This window comes from Podarcis filfolensis (assembly GCF_964270895.1).
Source record: "Podarcis filfolensis genome assembly, chromosome: 8".
Lineage (NCBI taxonomy): Eukaryota > Metazoa > Chordata > Lepidosauria > Squamata > Lacertidae > Podarcis > Podarcis filfolensis.
The window spans coordinates 89,485,771-89,505,867 of NC_139611.1; the positions used below are offsets into that span (position 1 = coordinate 89,485,771).

The 20,097-nt window shown below is 50.2% G+C and overlaps 1 protein-coding gene and 2 long non-coding RNA genes across 3 annotated transcripts; 1 reads left to right on the forward strand and 2 right to left on the reverse strand.

Moving 5' to 3' along the window:
• Positions 1 to 3,048: 3,048 nt before the first annotated feature.
• On the reverse strand, positions 3,049 to 14,925 carry LOC310768628 (uncharacterized protein). The gene is made up of 6 exons (XM_083627118.1): positions 14,866 to 14,925; positions 12,216 to 12,719; positions 11,489 to 11,570; positions 10,775 to 10,857; positions 10,329 to 10,455; positions 3,049 to 5,112 (listed from the first exon to the last, which is right to left on the reverse strand). The coding sequence occupies exons 2-6, from the start codon at positions 12,627 to 12,629 to the stop codon at positions 3,626 to 3,628; spliced, it is 2,193 nt and encodes a 730-aa protein (XP_083483244.1). The 5' UTR covers positions 12,630 to 12,719; positions 14,866 to 14,925; the 3' UTR covers positions 3,049 to 3,625.
• A 1,675-nt stretch (positions 14,926 to 16,600) lies between these two features.
• Positions 16,601 to 19,461, forward strand: LOC310769224. Its single transcript, XR_014551545.1, has 2 exons — positions 16,601 to 17,354; positions 17,711 to 19,461. It is a non-coding gene; the product is annotated as an uncharacterized lncRNA (long non-coding RNA).
• LOC310769159 lies at positions 17,873 to 19,666 on the reverse strand. The gene is made up of 2 exons (XR_014551462.1): positions 19,373 to 19,666; positions 17,873 to 19,164 (listed from the first exon to the last, which is right to left on the reverse strand). It is a non-coding gene; the product is annotated as an uncharacterized lncRNA (long non-coding RNA).
• Positions 19,667 to 20,097: the final 431 nt, after the last annotated feature.

Consider the following 20,097-nt stretch of genomic DNA (forward strand, 5'->3'; position numbering starts at 1 on the left):
ATAATATTAAGCCTTACTGAGAGAGTCCAAAATCCCCCGATTCTCCTCCATGACTTCCTTATGGAGGGCTCTCTGGTCAGGATCCAGCAATGCCCATTCCACATCTGTGAAATGGAAGGCTACATCTTCAAAGCACACTGGACCCTAAAAGAAAAAGGTGAACTGTTACACTTTGTTGTTTTCTGCCTCTTAGTTGATGTTCTGTATTAACTGGATTTTTTTCCTGCACATTTTATGGATGAATATTTTGATGTGTTAATGGAATTACCGGTATTCATTGTGTATTTTAATGAGGGGCATTAAGAAACTGGTGTTCTTCAAATCATTCTTCTAAACCTGTGCACAAACATTCCCGTTTGCCACATGGAAGGATCCCTTCTTCTGTCCCTCTGTGCTGTTCTTGCCGGGTGGGGAGTGTTGGGATCCCAGAATGCTGTGTGAGATAGTAAGTCTGCAGGCTTGAGTCTGCTAGCTGATGCAACTGGCTGATGCAATCGGCCTGCAATACTTTCTATGCAAGTGCAGGATCAGAATGATGTGGGTCAGAATAATGTGCTGTCAGTTGATTGGCTGTCCTTGGTTTAAAAGGGAAACCTGTCCAGAAGTAAAGGTGGTGGTGCAGAGGTCAGCATTTTCCCTTCGGCTCTTTGCCACAGCAACACGTTCTCTGCCTTGCTGCGTTTGGTTCCTTGACTCCTTGCTTCTTGATCCTCGGAACCTTGGCTTCCTGATTCCTGGACTCCCACCCTGCCATCTTGCCCCCGGTCCCGACGTCCCCAGCCGGGACTTTGATTGCCCATGAACTGGACTGCGACATTTGGACTGGCAACCATCTCCAATCTCCTTGCTCGACACTCCCAACCGAAAATGCATTAGATTCTCCTTCCACCTTGTGCCCAATTCTTAAATTGGCTTTATTTCAAAACAGGGTGGGGGGTAGAGATGGCTTAGTCTTCCAAACAACCCTTTATCCATTAGTTAGTAGACAAGCTTCCCAGTGTAAGGAGAGGAAAGCAGACCCCTGAGCCCAGCCTGGCCCCCCACCAAATTCTGCCCGCATGCCTTGAGGCCCCAAGATGGGCGGAGGAAGGCCTGGAGGGGCAGCTGCTGGCTGGGACTTTGATTGGGGCAGGGTGGGGGCACAGGGAGAGGGAGACAGGAAGACCGGCCAGGGGGTGGCACTGGGGGGATTTATTCACATTGGTTTTCTACCCCAAAACCACCACCCCCGGCTGTGAGGAGGGTGGCGCCTCCTCCATGAATTCCTCTTCCACTCCCAGCCACTCTGCTCAAACCTTTGCTAAAATCCTGCTCTGCTCGGGGGCCACTAGGGGACGCATCGGAAGATGGCTGACAATAACATCTCTCCGACCCACACGAGGTAATTTGGAGGCTATGGTGGGAGTAATTAGCCTCCCTACCCCCCCCCGGATGATGGGGGGGACTGCCCTTGCCTGCTGTGCCCTATACCACCCCGAATTTGTGGGGATGGGGGCACTAGGCACAAAGCCCTCCTGTGGGATTCCGGAGCTCCTGGACGCCGTCCCTGATCCGCGCCACTAGCTGCAAGAACTTCAAAAGAAACAATTTGGATGAAGGAATGCACATATTTCAAAGAAGGAGGGGAAGTAAAGACTGCTAACAGAAGAGATCTCTGATAAAACAAGACAAGAATAAAACATGAGAAGATACGCCAAGATACGGTATGGCAAATGACTGATGGGGGGAAACTTTCCTTTCTTTCCTTATGTGATTAAACAAGAATCCCCTCCCCTCACGAGTCAGAAATGTCGTTTTAAGGACTTAAGCTGTGGATTTAAGGCTGTGTGGAGATAAACTTTCGAACCAAAGCATGTTTTAAGAAGAGCGGGAATGTATAAGAGCTTAGGAATGACGCAGTTAAGAATGCAGTCGCCATATTGGGAAGTTCTGTCAGAGGTCTTGAGTCTGGGAGGAGAAAGAGAGAAATAGAGCTGTTTATATATTGTGGGTGAAACTCCTCAGAGGGACTTAAGAGCGAGTTTTGCGAGATTAATGATGGAGAGAGCGATGTTATCTATGAAGCTGATGATATATGGAAACCATCTTGATTTGAGGATTGGAAGAACGGAAAAATTCACACAAGATTATTATTGGTGTTTATCGGCTTAAGGAGACTATCAGAAGAGATCATAAAGAAAAAAGAGAAAATATATGAACAAGATGTGATGTGGAAACAGCAAGATAAGACTGGATAGAATTATGAACTCTGTTTGGACTGATTAGGATTGATTTGGACATTAACGCAGTAGCAAGAAGATGATCAGAATCCCCCTTCGGATCTTGTAATATGGGTCCCCCCAACAAAATTTAAAATTCAGCTTTGTAATTCAGAATTTATGTGATGTGATTTAATTTGATATGATTGGCCGGTTAATAAAAATTATTAAAAAAAAAAAATCCTGCTCTCCTCCCTCCTCTCCGTCTCAGAGGCTGGGCTTTCTGTCTCATCTCAAGAACCGCCAAAGCGCCCGCAGTTGCCTCTTATATTTCACCCAAACCGTCCACATCAATCCTAAGCGTCTCCTGTTCTGATTTCCATTTTTTGTCTTCCAGCTTTTCAGACTTCTCCTCCCTTCCTTTCATGGAGATATCTAGTGCTTCTGTTTTCTTTGTCAGTGTCTCTACTTTAGTGGTCAAATTTGTCACCATTTCACTATTTCTATCAATTCGGGCTAATAGCTTCTCCAAATTGTCCTTCATCTCTTCAGTCAGGTCTTTTTTAAGTCAGCAAAAGTTCCACCAATTCAGATGGGGACCTGTCCCCTGGGTCTTGCTGTGAAGATCTTCTACTCAGGCCTGGTGTTAACTGTTTTTCAACTGCCATGGTCAAAATCTCACTCTCCCTTTTCCAGCGGCACCTTATCAGTTTGTCAAGGTCACAGAATAACTCTTTCCCAAGAGATCCTGTTTCCTGCATTTTTCCAGCCCTCCCTCTTCCTTCCAGCCTGATACCCAACACACATAAGCTGTTTTAACAGAAAATCCAATTTCTCAAATTAAGATTCAAATTAAACAAATAAACCAAATAATTACTTTAAGAGAGGAACCATAAAACAGAAAAAAGAAAGAATGTGTTCAAGAGGACATAGCAATTTAGATGTCCAGATAAGAGTGGTTGTCTTGCAGGAATCCAATTCTCTTTAAGTGGCTCAGAGCAGAAGAAATATTTTCCTTCAAAGAGAAACAAACTTGTCCAAACCTGTCCTATTTTGGCTTTTTCAGTGAGCTCTAAGTCCTTTTAAGAGCTCCAATTGTTTTTTAAAGAACTTTAAAAAAGCCAGTGTGGTTAAGAGCGGTAGACTCATAATATGGTGAACCGGGTTCGCGTATCCGCTCCTCCACCTGCAGCTGCTGGGTGACCTTGGGCCAGTCACACTTCTCTGAAGTCTTTCAGCCCCACTCACCTCACAGAGTGTTTGTTGTGGGGGAGGAAGGGAAAGGAAATTGTGAGCCGCTTTGAGACTCCTTAGGGGTGTGATAAAGCGGGATATCAAATCCAAACTCTTCTCTTCTCTTCTTCCTTAAAAATGAGACCAGACTTTCATAAATCCCTCCGATCACACTCTTGGCACTAAAATGGTTTCTACCCTGTGTGAATTCTCTGATGGGAAATGAGATTGTTGCTTTGACTGAAGCTCTTTCCACATTCCACACACTGATATGGTTTCTCCCCTGTATGGATTTTGTGATGGGCTGTGAGACTTTCTTTCCTGGTAAAGCTCTTTCCACATTCCAGACAATGATAGGGGTTTTCCCCTGTATGAATTCTTTGATGGGAAGTGAAGCTTATTTTCCAGGTGAAGCTCTTTCCACATTCCACGCACTGATAGGGTTTCTCCCCTGTATGAATTCTTTGATGGGAAGTGAGTTTCGCATTATTAATGAATCCCTTTCCACATTCCACACACTGATATGGTTTCTCCCCTGTATGGATTTTTTTATGCGAAGCGAAACTCTGTTTCCAGCTGAAGCTCTTTCCACACTCCAAGCACTGATAAGGTTTCCCCCTTGTATGAATTCTTCGATGAGAATTGCAATCTGAGCAATTCCTGAAGCTCTTTCCACACTCCAAGCACTGATACGGTTTCTCCCCTGTATGAATTCTTTGATGGGAAGTGAAACACTTTTTCCAAGTGAAGCTCTTTCCACATTCCAAGCACTGATAGGGTTTTTCCCCTGTATGAATTTTTTGATGGGCAGTGAGACTGGAGCTTTCACTGAAGCTCTTTCCACATTCCAAGCAATGATAAGGTTTCTCCCCTGTATGAATTCTTTGATGGGAAGTGAAACTGTCCTTTCGAACGAAGCTCTTTCCACATTCTGCACACTGATATGGTTTCTCCCCTGTATGAAGTCTACGATGAGAAGTGAGATGGTAGCTGTGACTGAAGCTCTTTCCACATTCCGCGCACTGATAAGGTTTCTCCCCTGTATGGATTCTTTGATGGACAGTGAAACTTTCTTTCCTGGTGAAGCTCTTTCCACATTCCAAGCACTGATAGGGTTTCTCCCCTGTATGGATTTTTTGATGGGAAGTGAAATTGTCCTTTCGACTGAAGCTCTTCTCACATTCCAAGCATTGATAGGGTTTTTCTCCTGTATGAATTCTTTTATGGGAAATGAAACTTATTTTCCAGGTGAAGCTCTTTCCACATTCCAAGCACTGATAGGGTTTCTCCCCTGTATGAATTCTTTGGTGGCAAGTGAAACTGTCCTTTCGACTGAAGCTCTTTCCACATTCTAAGCATTGATAGGGTTTCTCCCCTGTATGAATTCTTTGATGGGCAATGAGATGGGAGCACTGACTAAAGCTCTTTCCACATTCCAAGCACTGATAAGGTTTCTCCCCTGTATGAATTCTTTGATGGGAAGTGAAACTTTCTTTCCTGGTGAAGCTCTTTCCACACTCCAAGCACTGATATTGTTTCTTCTCAAGGGGATTTCTTTGATGGGAAGTGGAATGGGAGCTCTGACTGAAGCTCTTTCCACAGTCTGAAACCTGGTATGGCTCCTCCACTGTGTGGATTTTGTTGTGGTCTCCCTTGTTCTTCATTTCCAATTCATCACCACCTGAAACAAACAAGAATTATATTAGAGCCTTGGGAAGAAGTGCAGTCCCAAATTATGCAGCAATGCTCATTAATGTTTTGACAGGGAAAAACTGAAGGGAGTTAGATGTTATAATGTTCCTTTGTTCTGTAAAAATGTGTAGTTTCATATACAAATCAAGTTGAATATTGGATGTTTTCTCTCTGAAGTTTTTAAAAGATAACTGTACAGCTTGACTTGGTAACATCATTTTGTTCAAACTTAAATATGGACCTGTACTATATTCATAAATAAAGTGTGCTTTTATTATTATTTAAATGAAGGAAAGTTCCCTGTTCAAAATTAAAATATATTCTATATGCTAATAAGTAATAAAAAATTATTATTTATACCCCACCCATTTGGTTGGGTTTTCCCAGTCACTCTGGGAGGGTTCCAACAAAATATTAAAATATAATAGGCCTTCACATATTAAAAGCTTCCCTAAAGAGGGCTGCCTTCAGATGTCGTCTAAAAGTCTGGTAGTTGTTCTCTTTGACATCTGCTGGGAGGGTGTTCCACAGGGCAGGTGCCACCACCAAGAAGGCCCTCTGCCTGGTTCCCTCTAACCTCACTTCTTGCAGGGAGGGAACTGCCAGAAGACCCTCGGAGCTGGACCTCAGTGTCTGGGTAGAACGATGGAGGTGGAGATGCTCCTTCAGGGATACTGGACCAAGGCCGTTTAGGGCTTTAAAAGTCAGCACCAACACTTTGAATTGTGCTCGGAAACGTACTGGGAGCCAATGTAGGTCTTTCAGGACCAGTGTTATGTGGTGTCAGTGGCCACCCCCAGTCACCAGTCTAGCTGCCGCATTCTGGATTAGTTGGTAGTTTCCAGGTCACCTTCAAAGGAAGCCCCACGTAGAGCACATTGCAATAGTCCAAGCGGGAGGTACAGTGGTGCCCCGCAAGACGAATGCCTCGCTAAACGAAAAACCCGCAAGACGAAAGGGTTTTCTGATTTTTTAGCGGCTTCACAAGACGAATTTCCCTATGGGCTTGCTTCGCAAGACGAAATCCCATAGGGAAATCTCCAGGGACAGCGGGGAAGCGCAGCGCGCCTTCTCCTCTGTTCCCGGACCTGTCCTGAAGGCTTGCGGTGGGAGGTCCGGGAACAGAGGAGAAGGCGTGCAGCGCTTCTCCTCTGTTCCCGGGGCTTGCGGTGGGAGGAGGGTTTTTCCTCCCCACCGCCAACATTCAGAACAGCATTCTGAATGTTGGCGGTGGGGAGGAAAGCCCTCGTCCCACCGCAAGCCTTCAGGACAGGTCCGGGAACAGAGGGGAAGGCGCGCAGCGCTTCTCCTCTGTTCCCGGGGATTGCGGTGGAAGGAGGGTTTTTCCTCCCCACCGCCAACATTCAGAATGAACTGTTACGAAAAAGGAGCAATGCTGCTGAGTGCTCCAGATGGCTGGAAAGCCAAACAGGATGTTGATGTTTTGGGACTGTACCGTGGGAACAAAGGAACAGTCTATTCACACCACTGAGCACCGGATGTTAGCTCAGAGTGTCACCTGACCTGTACTAGAAGTACATGGGAGGAGTAATTCTCTCTCTGCTGTTGATGGTAAGAGAGTGCAGACACGTTTTCTCTGCACTGCTGGAAAGACAGGAATAAAGGCATGTAAATACATTTCTGTCTGTCTCTCTCCCCTCCCTGGGGATGGTAGGGGAGGAGTGGTGTGTTCTTCTCACGTTGAGGAGGATCGCCGATTGAGATCTCGCCTTGTCTTGCCGGGAGTCGCTGATGGGGAGGTCAACAAGGAACTCAAGCCGGGCACCTGGAGAGTGGCCAATTCCTCTGACTAAGGCTTGATTCCGACAACTGGTAGCAGAAGCCGATGGTTATCTGATCCATGGGAATCAGCATGAGAGGTGAGAGGTCGATGGATCGTGTGCCATCCTCTGCACCAAGGTAAGAAGATAACGTCTGCGTGCAGCCAGAAGCTGAACAGACGGCTGGACACCGAGAGGGGGTGTTTTCCAAGCAACGGAGCCCCAAAAGGTATGCTGAATTTCGGGCTAAAAGTGTGAACGCAGATTGATTCATTCTCTGGTTCACGGGAGCTGCGTTTGGAAAAACAGCTCTGAGAGCAAAGGCTTGCATACCAGGAATTCTTGTGGTTGATAAGATTTCCTGTCTGAAGAAAGGTATGCACAGTTGCTAGGCAACGACAGTCAGTACAGTGGAGAGTCACTGGCTCAGTCAGAGAGCCTGGGAAGTGGAATTGTTTTGACTATCTTAGCAAGGACTTTGAAACAGCTTGCAGTCAACCTGCCACAGAAGGCAGTAAACAGCCCAAAATAGACTTTTGGAATTTACTGGCTCAAAAGTAAGAGCAGAAACTTGGATTCAGAATGGATGCCAAGAAGGGGGAAGGTTTACCTTATCCCCCTCCCCTGACAAATGACAATTATTCATCTTGGTCTGTAAAGATGAAGGCCCTGCTGCAGAATCAGAGGGTCTTTGAGGTGATTGAGAACCCCATCCCTGCAGCACCAACGCGAGGTTGGGAATCACAGAATCTAAAGGCCAGGACGGCTATAATTCTGTGTGTCTCAGATAGCCAATTGGTGCATATTCAGAATTTAGAGTATGCGCGAGAGATTTGGGAGACGCTGCGTAGAACACATCAGAGGGATGCTGGTTCTTCAGCGTTGCTGTATTTTGAGAAGCTGACCAATCTGAGGCTTGCGCCTGATGGAGATGTTCAAGCGCACCTGACGGAGATGAAATATCTGCGCCAACAGATGGTGGAACGCAATTTCCGTCTACAGGAGGAAGTGTTCTGCTTCATGATGATAAACAGCCTAAATCGGACTTACAAAACGGTTGCCAGTCAGCTTGGTTCCCTTCCGGCTCAAGATTTGACCGCGGAGAGGGTGTGTGCCGTTGTTTTGAATGAACACGACCGCCTTGCTGCACTGGATGTAAAGGACAGGGGGAGGGAGGAACGGAGTTCTAATTCCCCCACTGATGTTGCTACTGGAGAGAATGCTGTAGCTTTGAACGTTGTCCGATGTTACAATTGTGGACAGGCTGGGCATCTTCAGCGGAACTGCAAGAAGCCACGCCAGCCAAAAGGAGCTAAGGGCCGCTCAGCAAAGCCTGAGGCAGCAGGCAAAGGTCATACCACGTCTTCGGTGAAACCTGCAAAGGCTTTGATGGCGAAAGGAACCACGCCAGATGTTGAAAACTCGTTTATAGTCGACACGGGCTGTACTTTTCATATGTCCCCACACAGAGGACTCTTTTCAACGTTTAAGAAGCAAAGCTTCGCTGTGAAACAAGCCAACGGTCAGGAGCTGGAAGCTACCGGGATAGGAACTGTGTATCTTAAGAGTCTGAACCTGACTATACACAATGTTTACTTGGTTCCTGAATTGAAGTTCAATCTGCTGAGTGTTTCGCAGATTGCAAAGAAAGGACTGAAACTGTCCTATGATGCTGAGAGCTGCAAGATCTTCAAAGATGGAGAGTTGTATCTTTCTGCCAGAGAGAAAGATGGACTGTATTTGTTGACTTATGAGCAAAGTGATTACATGGAATGTAATTCTGAGTCTAACTTGATTTCTCTCGCAGGTGTGACCAAAACGAGCACTGCTGGAAAGACAGGAATAAAGGCATGTAAATACATTTCTGTCTGTCTCTCTCCCCTCCCTGGGGATGGTAGGGGAGGAGTGGTGTGTTCTTCTCACGTTGAGGAGGATCGCCGATTGAGATCTCGCCTTGTCTTGCCGGGAGTCGCTGACGGGGAGGTCAACAAGGAACTCAAGCCGGGCACCTGGAGAGTGGCCAATTCCTCTGACTAAGGCTTGATCCGACATGAACCCTCCTCCCACCGCAAGCCCCGGGAACAGAGGAGAAGCGATGCGCGCCTTCCCCTCTGTTCCCAGACCTGTCCTGAAGACTTGCGGTGGGAGGAGGGCTTTCCTCCCCACCGCCAACATTCAGAAGGCTGTTCTGAAGGCTGGCGGTGGGGAGAAAAGTCCTTCCCCCCCCCCCCAGCCTTCAGAAGAGGTCCGGGGACAGTCTGTCCCCGGACCTGGTCTGAAGGCGGTCTCCATAGGAACGCATTAATTGATTTTCAATGCATTCCTATGGGAAACCGTGCTTCGCAAGACGAAAAACTCGCAAGAAGAAAAAACTTGCGGAACGAATTAATTTCGTCTTGCAAGGCACCACTGTAACTAGAACATGTACCACTCTGGCGAGACAGTCTGCAGGCAGGGAGGGTCTCATCCTGTGTACCAGATGGAGCTGGGAGACAGCTGCCCTGGACACCAAATTGAACTGTACCTCCATGGACAGCTGCAAATCCAAAATGACTCCCAGGCTGCGCACCTGGTCCTTCAGGGGCACAGTTACCCTATTCAGGACCAGAGAGTCCTCCACACCTGCCCACCTCCGGTCCCCAATTTGGATGTTTTCTTCAATTATCGACATCACAGATTGCAGCAGAAACTTGTCATATCAGCATTAGTATTATTATTCAAGTTTCCTTACTTAAATGTTACATGACATGGAGAAATTACAGGGGACGAGGCAGAAGGCCTTCTCGGTAGGGGCACCCACCCTGTGGAACGCCCCCCCCCATCAGATGTCAAGGAAATAACGATGCAACTGTTAGAGGACTTCTGAATGCACCTCAGTATTGGGAAGTTTTTAATGTTTGATGTTTTATTATGTTTTTCTATTTGTTGGAAGTTGCCCAGAGTGGCTGGGGCCACCCAGTCAGATGGGCAGGGTAAAAATAATAAAATTATCATTATTGTTACTACAGGGTTCACTGCCGGAGATTCAAAAAGCCTGGCTCTGTTTTGGGATGGAGTTTGTTTGGTTCAGTCGTGGAATCTGTGCGATCTCCAATGTCAAGCGACTCTTTGGTCAACCAGAAAGAGACAGAAGCAAGAACTTGACTGAAGCTACTTCAACATCCCAAATCACTCTGAATCCTACATTTAAGAAGGCCTGGGCAGTTCATAGAGCCTGATCATGGTTTTAAACGACAGAACTGGAGGAAGAATATTCACAGGGAAAACAATCAATAGCCATCCCTCCAAGGTTTGCTGTGGGAGTGTTAACATCCCAGGTGCTGTGGGTGGCGCTGTTGAGCCCCATCAAAATATCAGAGGTTCGTCACATAGAGAGATGTCTTGAATTACAAAACAGATAGGATGATCCAATAGGGAGCCTTACCGAGAGAGTCCAAGATCCCACGATTCTCCTCCATGACTTCCTTATGGAGAGCTCTCTGGTCAGGATCCAGCAACACCCACTCCCCGTCTGTGAAATGGACAGCTACATCTTCAAAGCACACTGGACCCTAACAGAAAAGGAAAAAGGCTGTCCTCTTAGAGAACATTCACTTGGCTCTGTTGTTTTCTACAGCGGCCAGACCCCTCTCTGCCTTCCTCATCCCTCTCTCCTGCTGCAGCTTCTGCCTCGGAGTCTGGGCTGCTCTCTGCCACAGACTCCCTCTGCTCCCTCAGCCCTCTTCCCTCTCCAGCTTCAGACCCCTCCTCCTCCTCCTCCTCCCAGTCGGCTCCCTCTTCTCTGGCTCCTCCCACCATTCCTCTGCATCCAACTGTGTCCAGCCAGTCTGCATCCAAGCAGTCCTTCCCCACAAGGCTCCTTCCCCCTACCTGATCTGGGTCCACAGCTGCTGCCTCCCCTCCACCACCATGAAAAGATGAGGGAGCAGGTCTTGGTGGCATCATTCCGTCACCTGGGAGAGACAAAGGTAAGTGGAAACTGTGAGCGCCTGCTTCTCTCAGAGGTGAAACAGTGCATCTCTAAGTACAGATGGGGCTTGTCCAAGTCTCCCCTGCTAGCTTCCGGTTCAGCTCTGCCTTAATGGAGGCAGCGGGAGATCGTTGGAGAAGGAAAAACAAGGATGACTGAGGGTAATTCTCCTTGCAAGTTGCCCCCAGCGACTGGAGGGATTGGGCTTCACTCCCAGTTCGTCTCGGTACCAGGTTCCAGCTCCGGCATGGATTGCGGGAGGCAGGGAGGCGCTGAGTGCAAAAGCCCTTCGCCTGCCGAAAACCATCCTTCGCTGCCATTAAGAAGCAGAGGTTCTCCTGTCAATCAGAGCTCAATTTGGACTAATGTACAGGCGTTGCTGGAAGAGATGAGATCATAAACTGCGGAATTAAACCAGCTGCAGTAAAAGTCTTCCCAGCTGAGTACATTTGGACATTTGTACCCATTTCATATAATAGTTGTGCAAAAATATATCTCTTCCCCCCCCCCGAGCTCCAGGTGTCTTCCCGCAAAAGATGCAAAGAAATCACAGGTTAGTTTCAAAACCAAGAGAATGTGACAAAACGGGGGAGAAAACACTCCTTCCTCCTTACCCAGAGGCCTCACTCTGGCGTCCAACGAAGTCTTCTCTGCCTCAGAAGAATCAAGACCCATTTCTGCCAAAAGATCCTTCCTCTGAAAGAGCAACAAGGATTCAAAACAGAGAATGGGGAGAAGGGTTAGAAAAGGAATGGCAGAGGCAAGCGCTTTCGGGGGACAGAGGTGAAAGCTGCTTCCTGCTTCTGCTAGACTGGTGTCTGGGGTTGGCTGCCAGGACCATGAAACATTGGTCCTCAAGGATCTCCACTGGCTCCCAGAACGTTTCCCAGCACAATTCAAAGTGTTGGTGCTGAACCTTAAAGCCCTAAATGGCCTCAAAGGCCCACTATACCCAAAGGAGCGTCTCCATGAACTGAGGTCCAGTTCCGAGGGTCTTCTGCTGATTCCCTCCCTGTGGTAAGTGAAGTTACAGGGAACCAGGCAGAAGACCTTCTCCACAGTGGCACCCACCCTGGGGAATGCCCTCCCATCAGGTGATAAGGAGATAAGAAAATGCATAACTTTTAGAAGACATCTGATGTCTTCTTATGCTTTTATATGTGCTGGAAGGCACCCAGCCACATGGCTGTGGTATTAATAATAATAATATGAATAAGCAGAAGAAGAAGATCTGTTCCTAGATGCTTTCCAAAAAAGGATGGGCCATTAGGAAATGATTTGGGAATACTCTCCCTCCTCTTTGGAGCCCCTTGGGAGTATCCAGAGGAAAGTCTCTCTCACCTGCTGCTCTGCCTGCTTCCTCTCCTCTGCCTGACTCAGGAGGAAACCTTCGGCCAGGGCCACCGCCTGGGAAGTGGTCTCCGCTCCGCATTCCCTCACCCAGCTCTCCATCTCCGGAGGAAGGACAGCCAGGAACTGCTCCAAGATCACCAGGTCCAGCATCTCAGCTTTCGTGTGCCTTTCTGGCTTCAGCCATTGACAGCAAAGGTGGTAGAATTGGCTGCAAACCTCTCGGGGTCCTTTGGCCTCCTGGTAGCAGAACTGCCTGAGCTGCTGGTTCTGCACCTCTGAGCAAGGGGTGTCCTCCTCACTTGGGTTCTTCTGCACGGAGTTTTCCCAGAATCCCCCACTGCTCCCCGTTTCCATGGCATGACCTCTTCCTGCTTCAGGGCCAGCTGAGTCTTGCTCATCCATCTGGGCTCTCCGGAAGTCTCCAAGAGATCGGAAGGAGCCCCTTGGTCCTCTGCCAATTTCTGTGTGCCCTAATGCAAGCTGCAGCAAATCCTATGAATCAAACACATTCTTCTATTATAATATCAAAGCACAGCCAGGGATGAAGAATGTTCCCTGAGCAAGTGTAGGGAGAGAAGGAGGAGGAAGAAGTCATAACTGTGAATGACAAGTGAGTCATTTGTATGAAGTGTAATTAGGAGCCAAGGCAACAGTGGGGGTCCCTCCCAACCCCACTTCATAGTCCAGAGCTTCACCCCAACCCAGCCATATCTGCTTGGGTGGCTTGGTGAGCAGCAGGGCTCATGTCTAGCTCCAGCCACCGTCCCTTTGGCACAGACAGTAGGAGGCCATGGGACTCCCTGCTCTGGATCCGATGGGAAGGTTGCAACGCCCTCTGGGTGGAACTGCCCTGGAAGACGCCTCAGAAACTGGACCCAAATGCAGCGGTTGGGTTCTCAACTGGATTCCCTGTTTTACTAATGGCATTTCTATCCCACCTTTTCTCCAACAGGCTCCAGGTGGTGTCCGGGACTGGACCCAAGAGGAATGCTGGAGACCCCCTTCCCTCCTCCTGAACCTTCCCGAGAAGAGGAGGACAGTATAGATTTACAACAGTGGTTTGCAGAAGGTCATAGTTCAGAGGCTGCAGAGGGGAGAAGCTGGGAAATATTGGGAGAGCAGCAGGAGGAAGAAGCAGCAGCACTAGGGGAGAGACAGCTGACAGACTCTGTGTCTTCAGAAAGCATTCCTGACCCTCCTTCTCCCAGGATCCAGCGTGCATTGAGAGTAGGAGAACAGGAAGCTCAGAGGCAGAAAGCACAGATCAGCCGACGCAGGGATGACGTAGAAGAGGAGAGACAGAGGGGTGGGACTTTACTCAGAACAACGCCATTACTGCGATGGAGAGGCCCTGTTCAAAGTCTCTCTCTGTAAATATTGAATAAAGGACTCGGCAGGAACTCTTCTTGTTGTCTACTTCTTGGCTGGCCACTGGGGGAGGGATGGGATTCCCTGAAGCCTGACAGGTGGCATCTACCCCTCCTCACTGAAGACCCACGAAAATCCTTTCTCATACATGTAATTCCTGTTTTAAAGACCTGCATTGGTTGCCAGTTCATTTCTGGGCCTAAGTTCATCAACAGACCAAGACTTTATATTGTTTAGTTGGCAATGGAAGAGGAGAAAGGCCCATGACTCACCCTTAATCGAAGCACAACCACAAGGGCCTTGCCATGTGGAATGCTCTCTGTTCACTCTGTTCGGTTTCCCCTTTATTTTTGGTCGCGTTCAAACCAATTCATTAACCCAAAAGTCATACGCTGACCACTGACAATGAACCTGATGTCGCAAAGTTATTATGCTGCTTTTGTGATATACAAATGGCATGAGAAGAGTTGCTTTATTTATCTGTATTCTTTATTATTCCTATGATCCTTCTTTATAAAACCCAATAAAAAGTTATTCAAAAAACAAGAGGAAACACCACACACACACACACACAGGCTCCATCTGTGTTGCATCTGACATGTTAGCAGGCTTTAAAGTTAATCACCAGAAAAGGAAAAGGTTATCAAAGAATATGATAGGAGAAGACCAGAAGGTTTTGGTGGAGGAAACAAGGTTTCAAATTGAAAACAAAATATTTGTGTGTTACCGTGACAAATACCAATTTATGTTGTTTCAGAATAATTATGTGCTGAAATTAAAGCATATGTCAAGATGGGAGATGCCAAAATGTTTATCTCATTTTTTATGGCAGGGAAAATGTCCAGTTAAAATGAAGGTTATTGCAAGATGCCCAGCAAAGAGAAGCAGGAAGTAATCCTCCTTTCTGTTTGTGCGCTTATTTAGATGCCGTGATTTTCCCTTTGATAAAAAGATAGGGGGTATTGGAGGCCCACTTTCGTCTATCTCCTTCCAAACATGAACCACATCTATGGAAAGAAAGAAAAAGAAGGGGAAATCAAAGAAAGAGAGCCCCCCCCGCCCCCCCCGGGCTGCATCTGCCAAGCCAGACTCCCGGGAAGGATGCCGAGAGTCCCTCGGAGACCCCGTCCAGCTGCCCCCCCGAGCCCCCAAACTCCTGGGAAGCAGCTTGGGAAAGGGCCCCCCACCCCTCCCTCCGCCCCCTCCCCGAGCCTGGTCCTGGCGAGGAGGAAGAGGAAGCCAAGGAGCGGAGAGCCAGCCCGGATTTTACCTCCGCGTCGCGGGGCAGGGAGTTCCGCAGGCTTCCCCCGAGAGGAGAGCCGCCAGAGCCCGGCGGGCGAGGGCGAGGCCGGAAGGGACGTCATGGGGAGGGGGAGCGGCCCGCCTTCCTTTCCTCTCCTCTCTAGGAAGCCAGCTCGGCGCCCCTTAACCCTTCTCTCTCCCGCGGAGCCGTCAGGGGCGTCGCGCAGGCGCAGAGCTGCTCCCTCGGAGGGGAAGAGGCCGCCCAATGGGGGAGAGGAGGGGCGCCGGACTGGGCGCGTGTGCGTGGGAAGGGGGAACCCGTGTCCCGGAGGAGGAGCCCCTCTCTCTGCCTGGGGGGACCCGGGGTGTCTCTCTTGGGGGCTCCTGGGGGGCAGAGAGCCCTGTCCCAGCAAGAGGGGGGCCTGGGAGGGTGAGGGGAGGGGGGGCGCCTGGCGCGTGTGCGTGGGAAGGGGGAACCCGTGTCCCGGAGGAGGAGCCCCTCTCTCTGCCTGGGGCTGGGCGGGGGAGAGGGGGGTCTTTGGGGGGCCAGGTGGGGGACCCAGGCCTTGGAGGGTGCGGGGCCCCCGGGCCGAGGGGAGGGGGGGCGCCTGGCGCGTGTGCGTGGGAAGGGGGAACCCGTGTCCCGGAGGAGGAGCCCCTCTCTCTGCCTGGGGGGAGCGGGGAGCCTTCCAGGGGGGTCTTGGGGGTGCCAGGTGGGGGACCCAGGGTGTCTCTCTTGGGGGCTCCTGGGGGGGCTGCGGGGCAGAGAGCCCTGTCCCAGCAAGAGGGGGGCCTGGGAGGGTGCGGGGCCCCCGGGCCGAGGGGAGGGGGGCGCCTGGCGCGTGTGCGTGGGAAGGGGGAACCCGTGTCCCGGAGGAGGAGCCCCTCTCTCTGCCTGGGGCTGCGGGGGAGAAGCAGGTCTCTGGCACCTGGATGGAAATGCCACGGACAACGAAAGAAAGAAGCCTCCGTTGCATATCAAGCAGCAGGAAAAGACCGCACGAAAAGCAAGAACGTTAGTCCACAGATTAAGTTTTATTCAGACCCAGAACAGAAAAAAGCAGCCGTAAGTGCAGTGTCTCAAAGATGCAGCGTAACATCTTTACCTTAAAAGAAGTAATTCAACGTAACCATCGGCAAAGAGGCAGTGAAATGGAATTTTTCCGTGGCAAGGGGGACAAGGAAACCCGTCACAGCAGGCCTGTGTTGTTAAAAATCAGGAGAAGAGATTTCTGTACATCTCAAGAGCAACAAGAATGTATTCCTTCCCACCCTTTGCTTGAGAAGTAAAACTCTGCAAGTGTTTGGCTCCAGGTCCCTTGAGAGAGAGTTGCAAAGAGGAAGGAAAAGGGGGTCCTGCAAGACCCCCTTTTCTAGGGGTGGGGGAGAGGGATTGGGCTCCAGGTCAAGAGAGCACCTTGTATCCTGGCACTGAAAAGACACCCTCCCGACACACACTTTGTGGCATCTCCTTTCGGCAAAGGGTCAAAACATAGTTCCAACTTGAAAACCACCTCCCCTCAATAAGCTTTGGACTACAACTCCCAACCGGGCCTGCCAGCAGAAGGCAGGGGGGATGGAAACAGCCGTCCAAAAGGTCTGGCCAGCTCCAGAGGCGACCCAAGGCTGCTCTCCAACGGGGCGCTGCTCCAGGCATCTGAGTTGCCCAGTTCAAGGGAGCTGGCGGGACTAAGAACCGGGGTTCCTGAATTGCAGGGGTTGGACTAGATGAGCCTGGAGTGTCCTCTTCCAGGATTCCTGGGAGATGACCCTGTCCTTCATGGAGTGGCGTGCTACTTCCAGCACCTGAATGGGGCGGTCCGGAAGCTGTTCCAGGCTCATGACCTCATGTGCGGGTGCGGGGTCGGGGATGGTCTCAGGTAGTGGCAGTCTGCTGAGGGTGTCCGCGTGGCCCATTGCCTTCCCAGGCTGGTGGACCGGGTATACTGGTTGCCGGTGAGGAAAATCAACTACCTGAGGACGCAGGGTGACAGTATTTGAGGGGTCTGCTTCTCGGGTGTGAATAGGCCAAGCAGCGACTTGTGGTCGGTCACGATGGTAAAGGGGGGCCCATACAAGAAATCGTGAAATTTCTTTACTCCCTTCACAATTGCCAGGCCCTCTTTGTCTATTTGCGGATAGTTCCTCTCAGCTGTGGAGAGGGTCTGGGAAAAGTAAGCCACCGGCACCTCTCTTCCATCCGGAAGTTGGTGCCCTAGTACGGCACCGACACCATAGGGTGAGGGGTCGCATGACAGCAACACTGGCAACCTCTCGTCAAAGTGCGCCAGGACTGAGTTCAAGACGAGCAGATCGTTGACTGCTTGGAACGCAGCCTCATGGCACTGCCCCCACACCCACAGGGCCCGCTTATCTAACAATCTACCTAGGGGCTCTGCTACTGCTGCCTTGTGGGGTAAGAAGGCATGGTAAAAGTTCAGTAGTCCCAAGAAGGCTTGGAGTTCCGCCTTACCCTTAGGTGCAGGGACGTCACAAATAGCCCTCATCTTGTCCCCGGTCAGGTGGACTCTGTCTGCATCTACTGTAAATCCTAGAAAAACCACCTATTGAACTCCTAGCACTTTCCCCACTTCACCTTGAGGCTGGCCATCTGGAAACAGTGCAGGACGGTGCGGAGTGTGTCCCCAAACTCCCCCCGTGTGGCCCCGGTGATCAACATATCATCGAAGAAGAGTGTGACGCCGGGAATTCCTTTGAGGAGAGAGTCCATTGGATTTTGGAACATGCCTGGGGCCACGCGGACGCCAAATTGCAGCCCCTTGACACGGAACGGGCCCATGCATTACAGTTGTCTGTGCCTCTGCAGTGGCCTCGTCCACTGACAACTGCTGATAGGCCTTGGCTAGGGCCAGCTTGGCAAAAATCTTAGACCCCGCCAGGGTGGCAAGGACATGACTGACCATTGGCACCGGGGATGCATGAGCCGTAAGGGCCTTGTTTATGGTACATTTGTAGTCTGTGCAGATGTGGACTGAGCCATTGGGCTTGACAGGTGTGATGATTGGGGTTTCTCGGGGGGCATTAGGCTAGAGCACTCCTTGCTCAATGAGCAGGTCTAATTCCTCGTCAATGCGGGGTTTTAAGGGTGAACGGGACCTGGTGGGCCTTGAACCTGATGGGTCGTATGGCAGGGTCTAGTTGTAGGCCAAGGGGGTGGGCAGTATATCATCCCAATGCCCCATCGAAAACCTCAGGAAACCCTTTGCACATGGCGTCCACGTCCACATGGGAGCTGGTGCGGTTTACCCCAGTGATGGCTAGCCCCAGTGGCCCAAACCACGCCAACCCCAGTAAGCTAACGTAGCGCCCCTTGACCACGATCAAGTCCAACTGCCACTTCCGCCCTCGATATTGTACATTGGAGGTTCCCACCCCCATCGTGGGGACCTTGCATTTGTGGAAGTCTCCCGGAGGGTGAATGGGACTGGTCAAACTTGGAGCTGCCACTGGGACACAATTTCCTTAATGTCCATGCCAAAATTATGGACAGGGTTGAGCCTGTATCAAGCTCCAGGCGGCACGGGGCTGCCTCTATCTGTGCCTCGATGTAAATTGTGTCCGCATTAGAATGAGGCAACTGGAATATCTGACAGTCTGTGATCTCCGTTGAGTTACCTTGGGACTCTTGGGTCGGCCATCTGGTTCGAGGCATCGGGCAGGGCAGGCACGGCACACCCGGGCGATGTGTCCCACTTTTCTGCATTGTTGGCATTCTGCGTTGGGAAATGGCAAGTCCTCTGCTCGTGGCTCCCCACAACTTGCACAGTTCCCGTCTTCCGGACGAGGCTGTCGTGGTGGGCGTGCAGCTTATGTGCGCTGCTGCACTCAGTGCACGTCCTCGTGGTCGGATTCTGAGTCGTCGGTGAGGTCCTCGAGGTGGATCTTCGGTTGGGAGAACATGTTTGACTGGAATCCTTGCACTGACATCTCGGCAGGTTCAGTTGCTAAAGCCTCCTCTAGGGCAGCCTGGAACGTCAGGTCCTTCTTGGCGTAGAGGTGCCACTGCAGCTTCTCATCCCTCAGGCCGCCCACGATACTGTCGCCGAGCATGTTCTCCAGCTCTGTGACGTTGAAGAGCCGGGCAGCCTGGTGGAGGGAGGTCACATTCCTGGTTATGGTTTCTCCAGAGACCTGCCGCTTTGCCTAGAAGGCATTTCGACACGCTACCCCCGAGGGTTGTTGCGAGAAGTGCCCCTTCAGCCGTTCTATTATCGTGTCATAGGGAACGGTCGCAATATTTGTGGGAGTGAGGAGGGCTCGGGCGATCTTGAACTTTTCTTCTCCACAGATGCTGAAGAAGGTTGCCCTCTTCTTGGCTGTGTCTCATGACGTCCTTTGTCTCTAGGAGGAACTGGAAGCGGGTGGCATATTCTTCCCAGTCTCCTGAGGCTGGGCTGAACAGCATGAAGTGGTTGTCTGTCACCATTCTGGGTCCTTGGGCCCTGGAGCTGTAGCCTGGATGTGCAGTGCTATGCTGTGCTGCCTGTGGCGGCTGTGTGCAGTGCGCGGCAGACAGCTCAGCAGGATCCCACCTTCATCGCCAGTGAAATATATTCAGAGTCCTGTAGTGATTTCATGCTCTTTATTGCAGCTTGTAAAACAGTGATTTAATTGCCCCCCAAACCTCAGGTTTTTATATACATTATTTACACGACGAGTCCAGTCTGATTGGCTGATTCTGCTTCCCTCCTGGAGCCTGATTTGTCTTTGCCTGCAAGCCAATCAGTTGTTGCATTCTAGGATCCTACTTGGCCTATTGTTCTAGGATCCAAGCTTAGAACATAACCTTCTCCTTCCTCCGTGTCCCCAATTCTGCCCCCCCTTTCATAAAGAGCTCTCCCCCCCCCGTGTCTTAAACTACCCTTTGACTGGCAACTATCTCATAGAATCATAGAGTTGGAAGAGACCACAAGGGCCATCGAGTCCAACCCCCTGTCAAGCAGGAAACACCATCAGAGCACTCCTGACATATGGTTGTCAAGCCTCTGCTTAAAGACCTCCAAAGAAGGAGACTCCACCACACTCCTTGGCAGCAAATTCCACTGTCAAACAGCTCTTACTGTCAGGAAGTTCTTCCTAATGTTTAGGTGGAATCTTCTTTCTTGTAGTTTGGATCCATTGCTCCCTGTCCGCTTCTCTGGAGCAGCAGAAAACAACCTTTCTCCCTCCTCTATGTGACATCCTTTTATATATTTGAACATGGCTATCATATCACCCCTTAACCTCCTCTTCTCCAGGC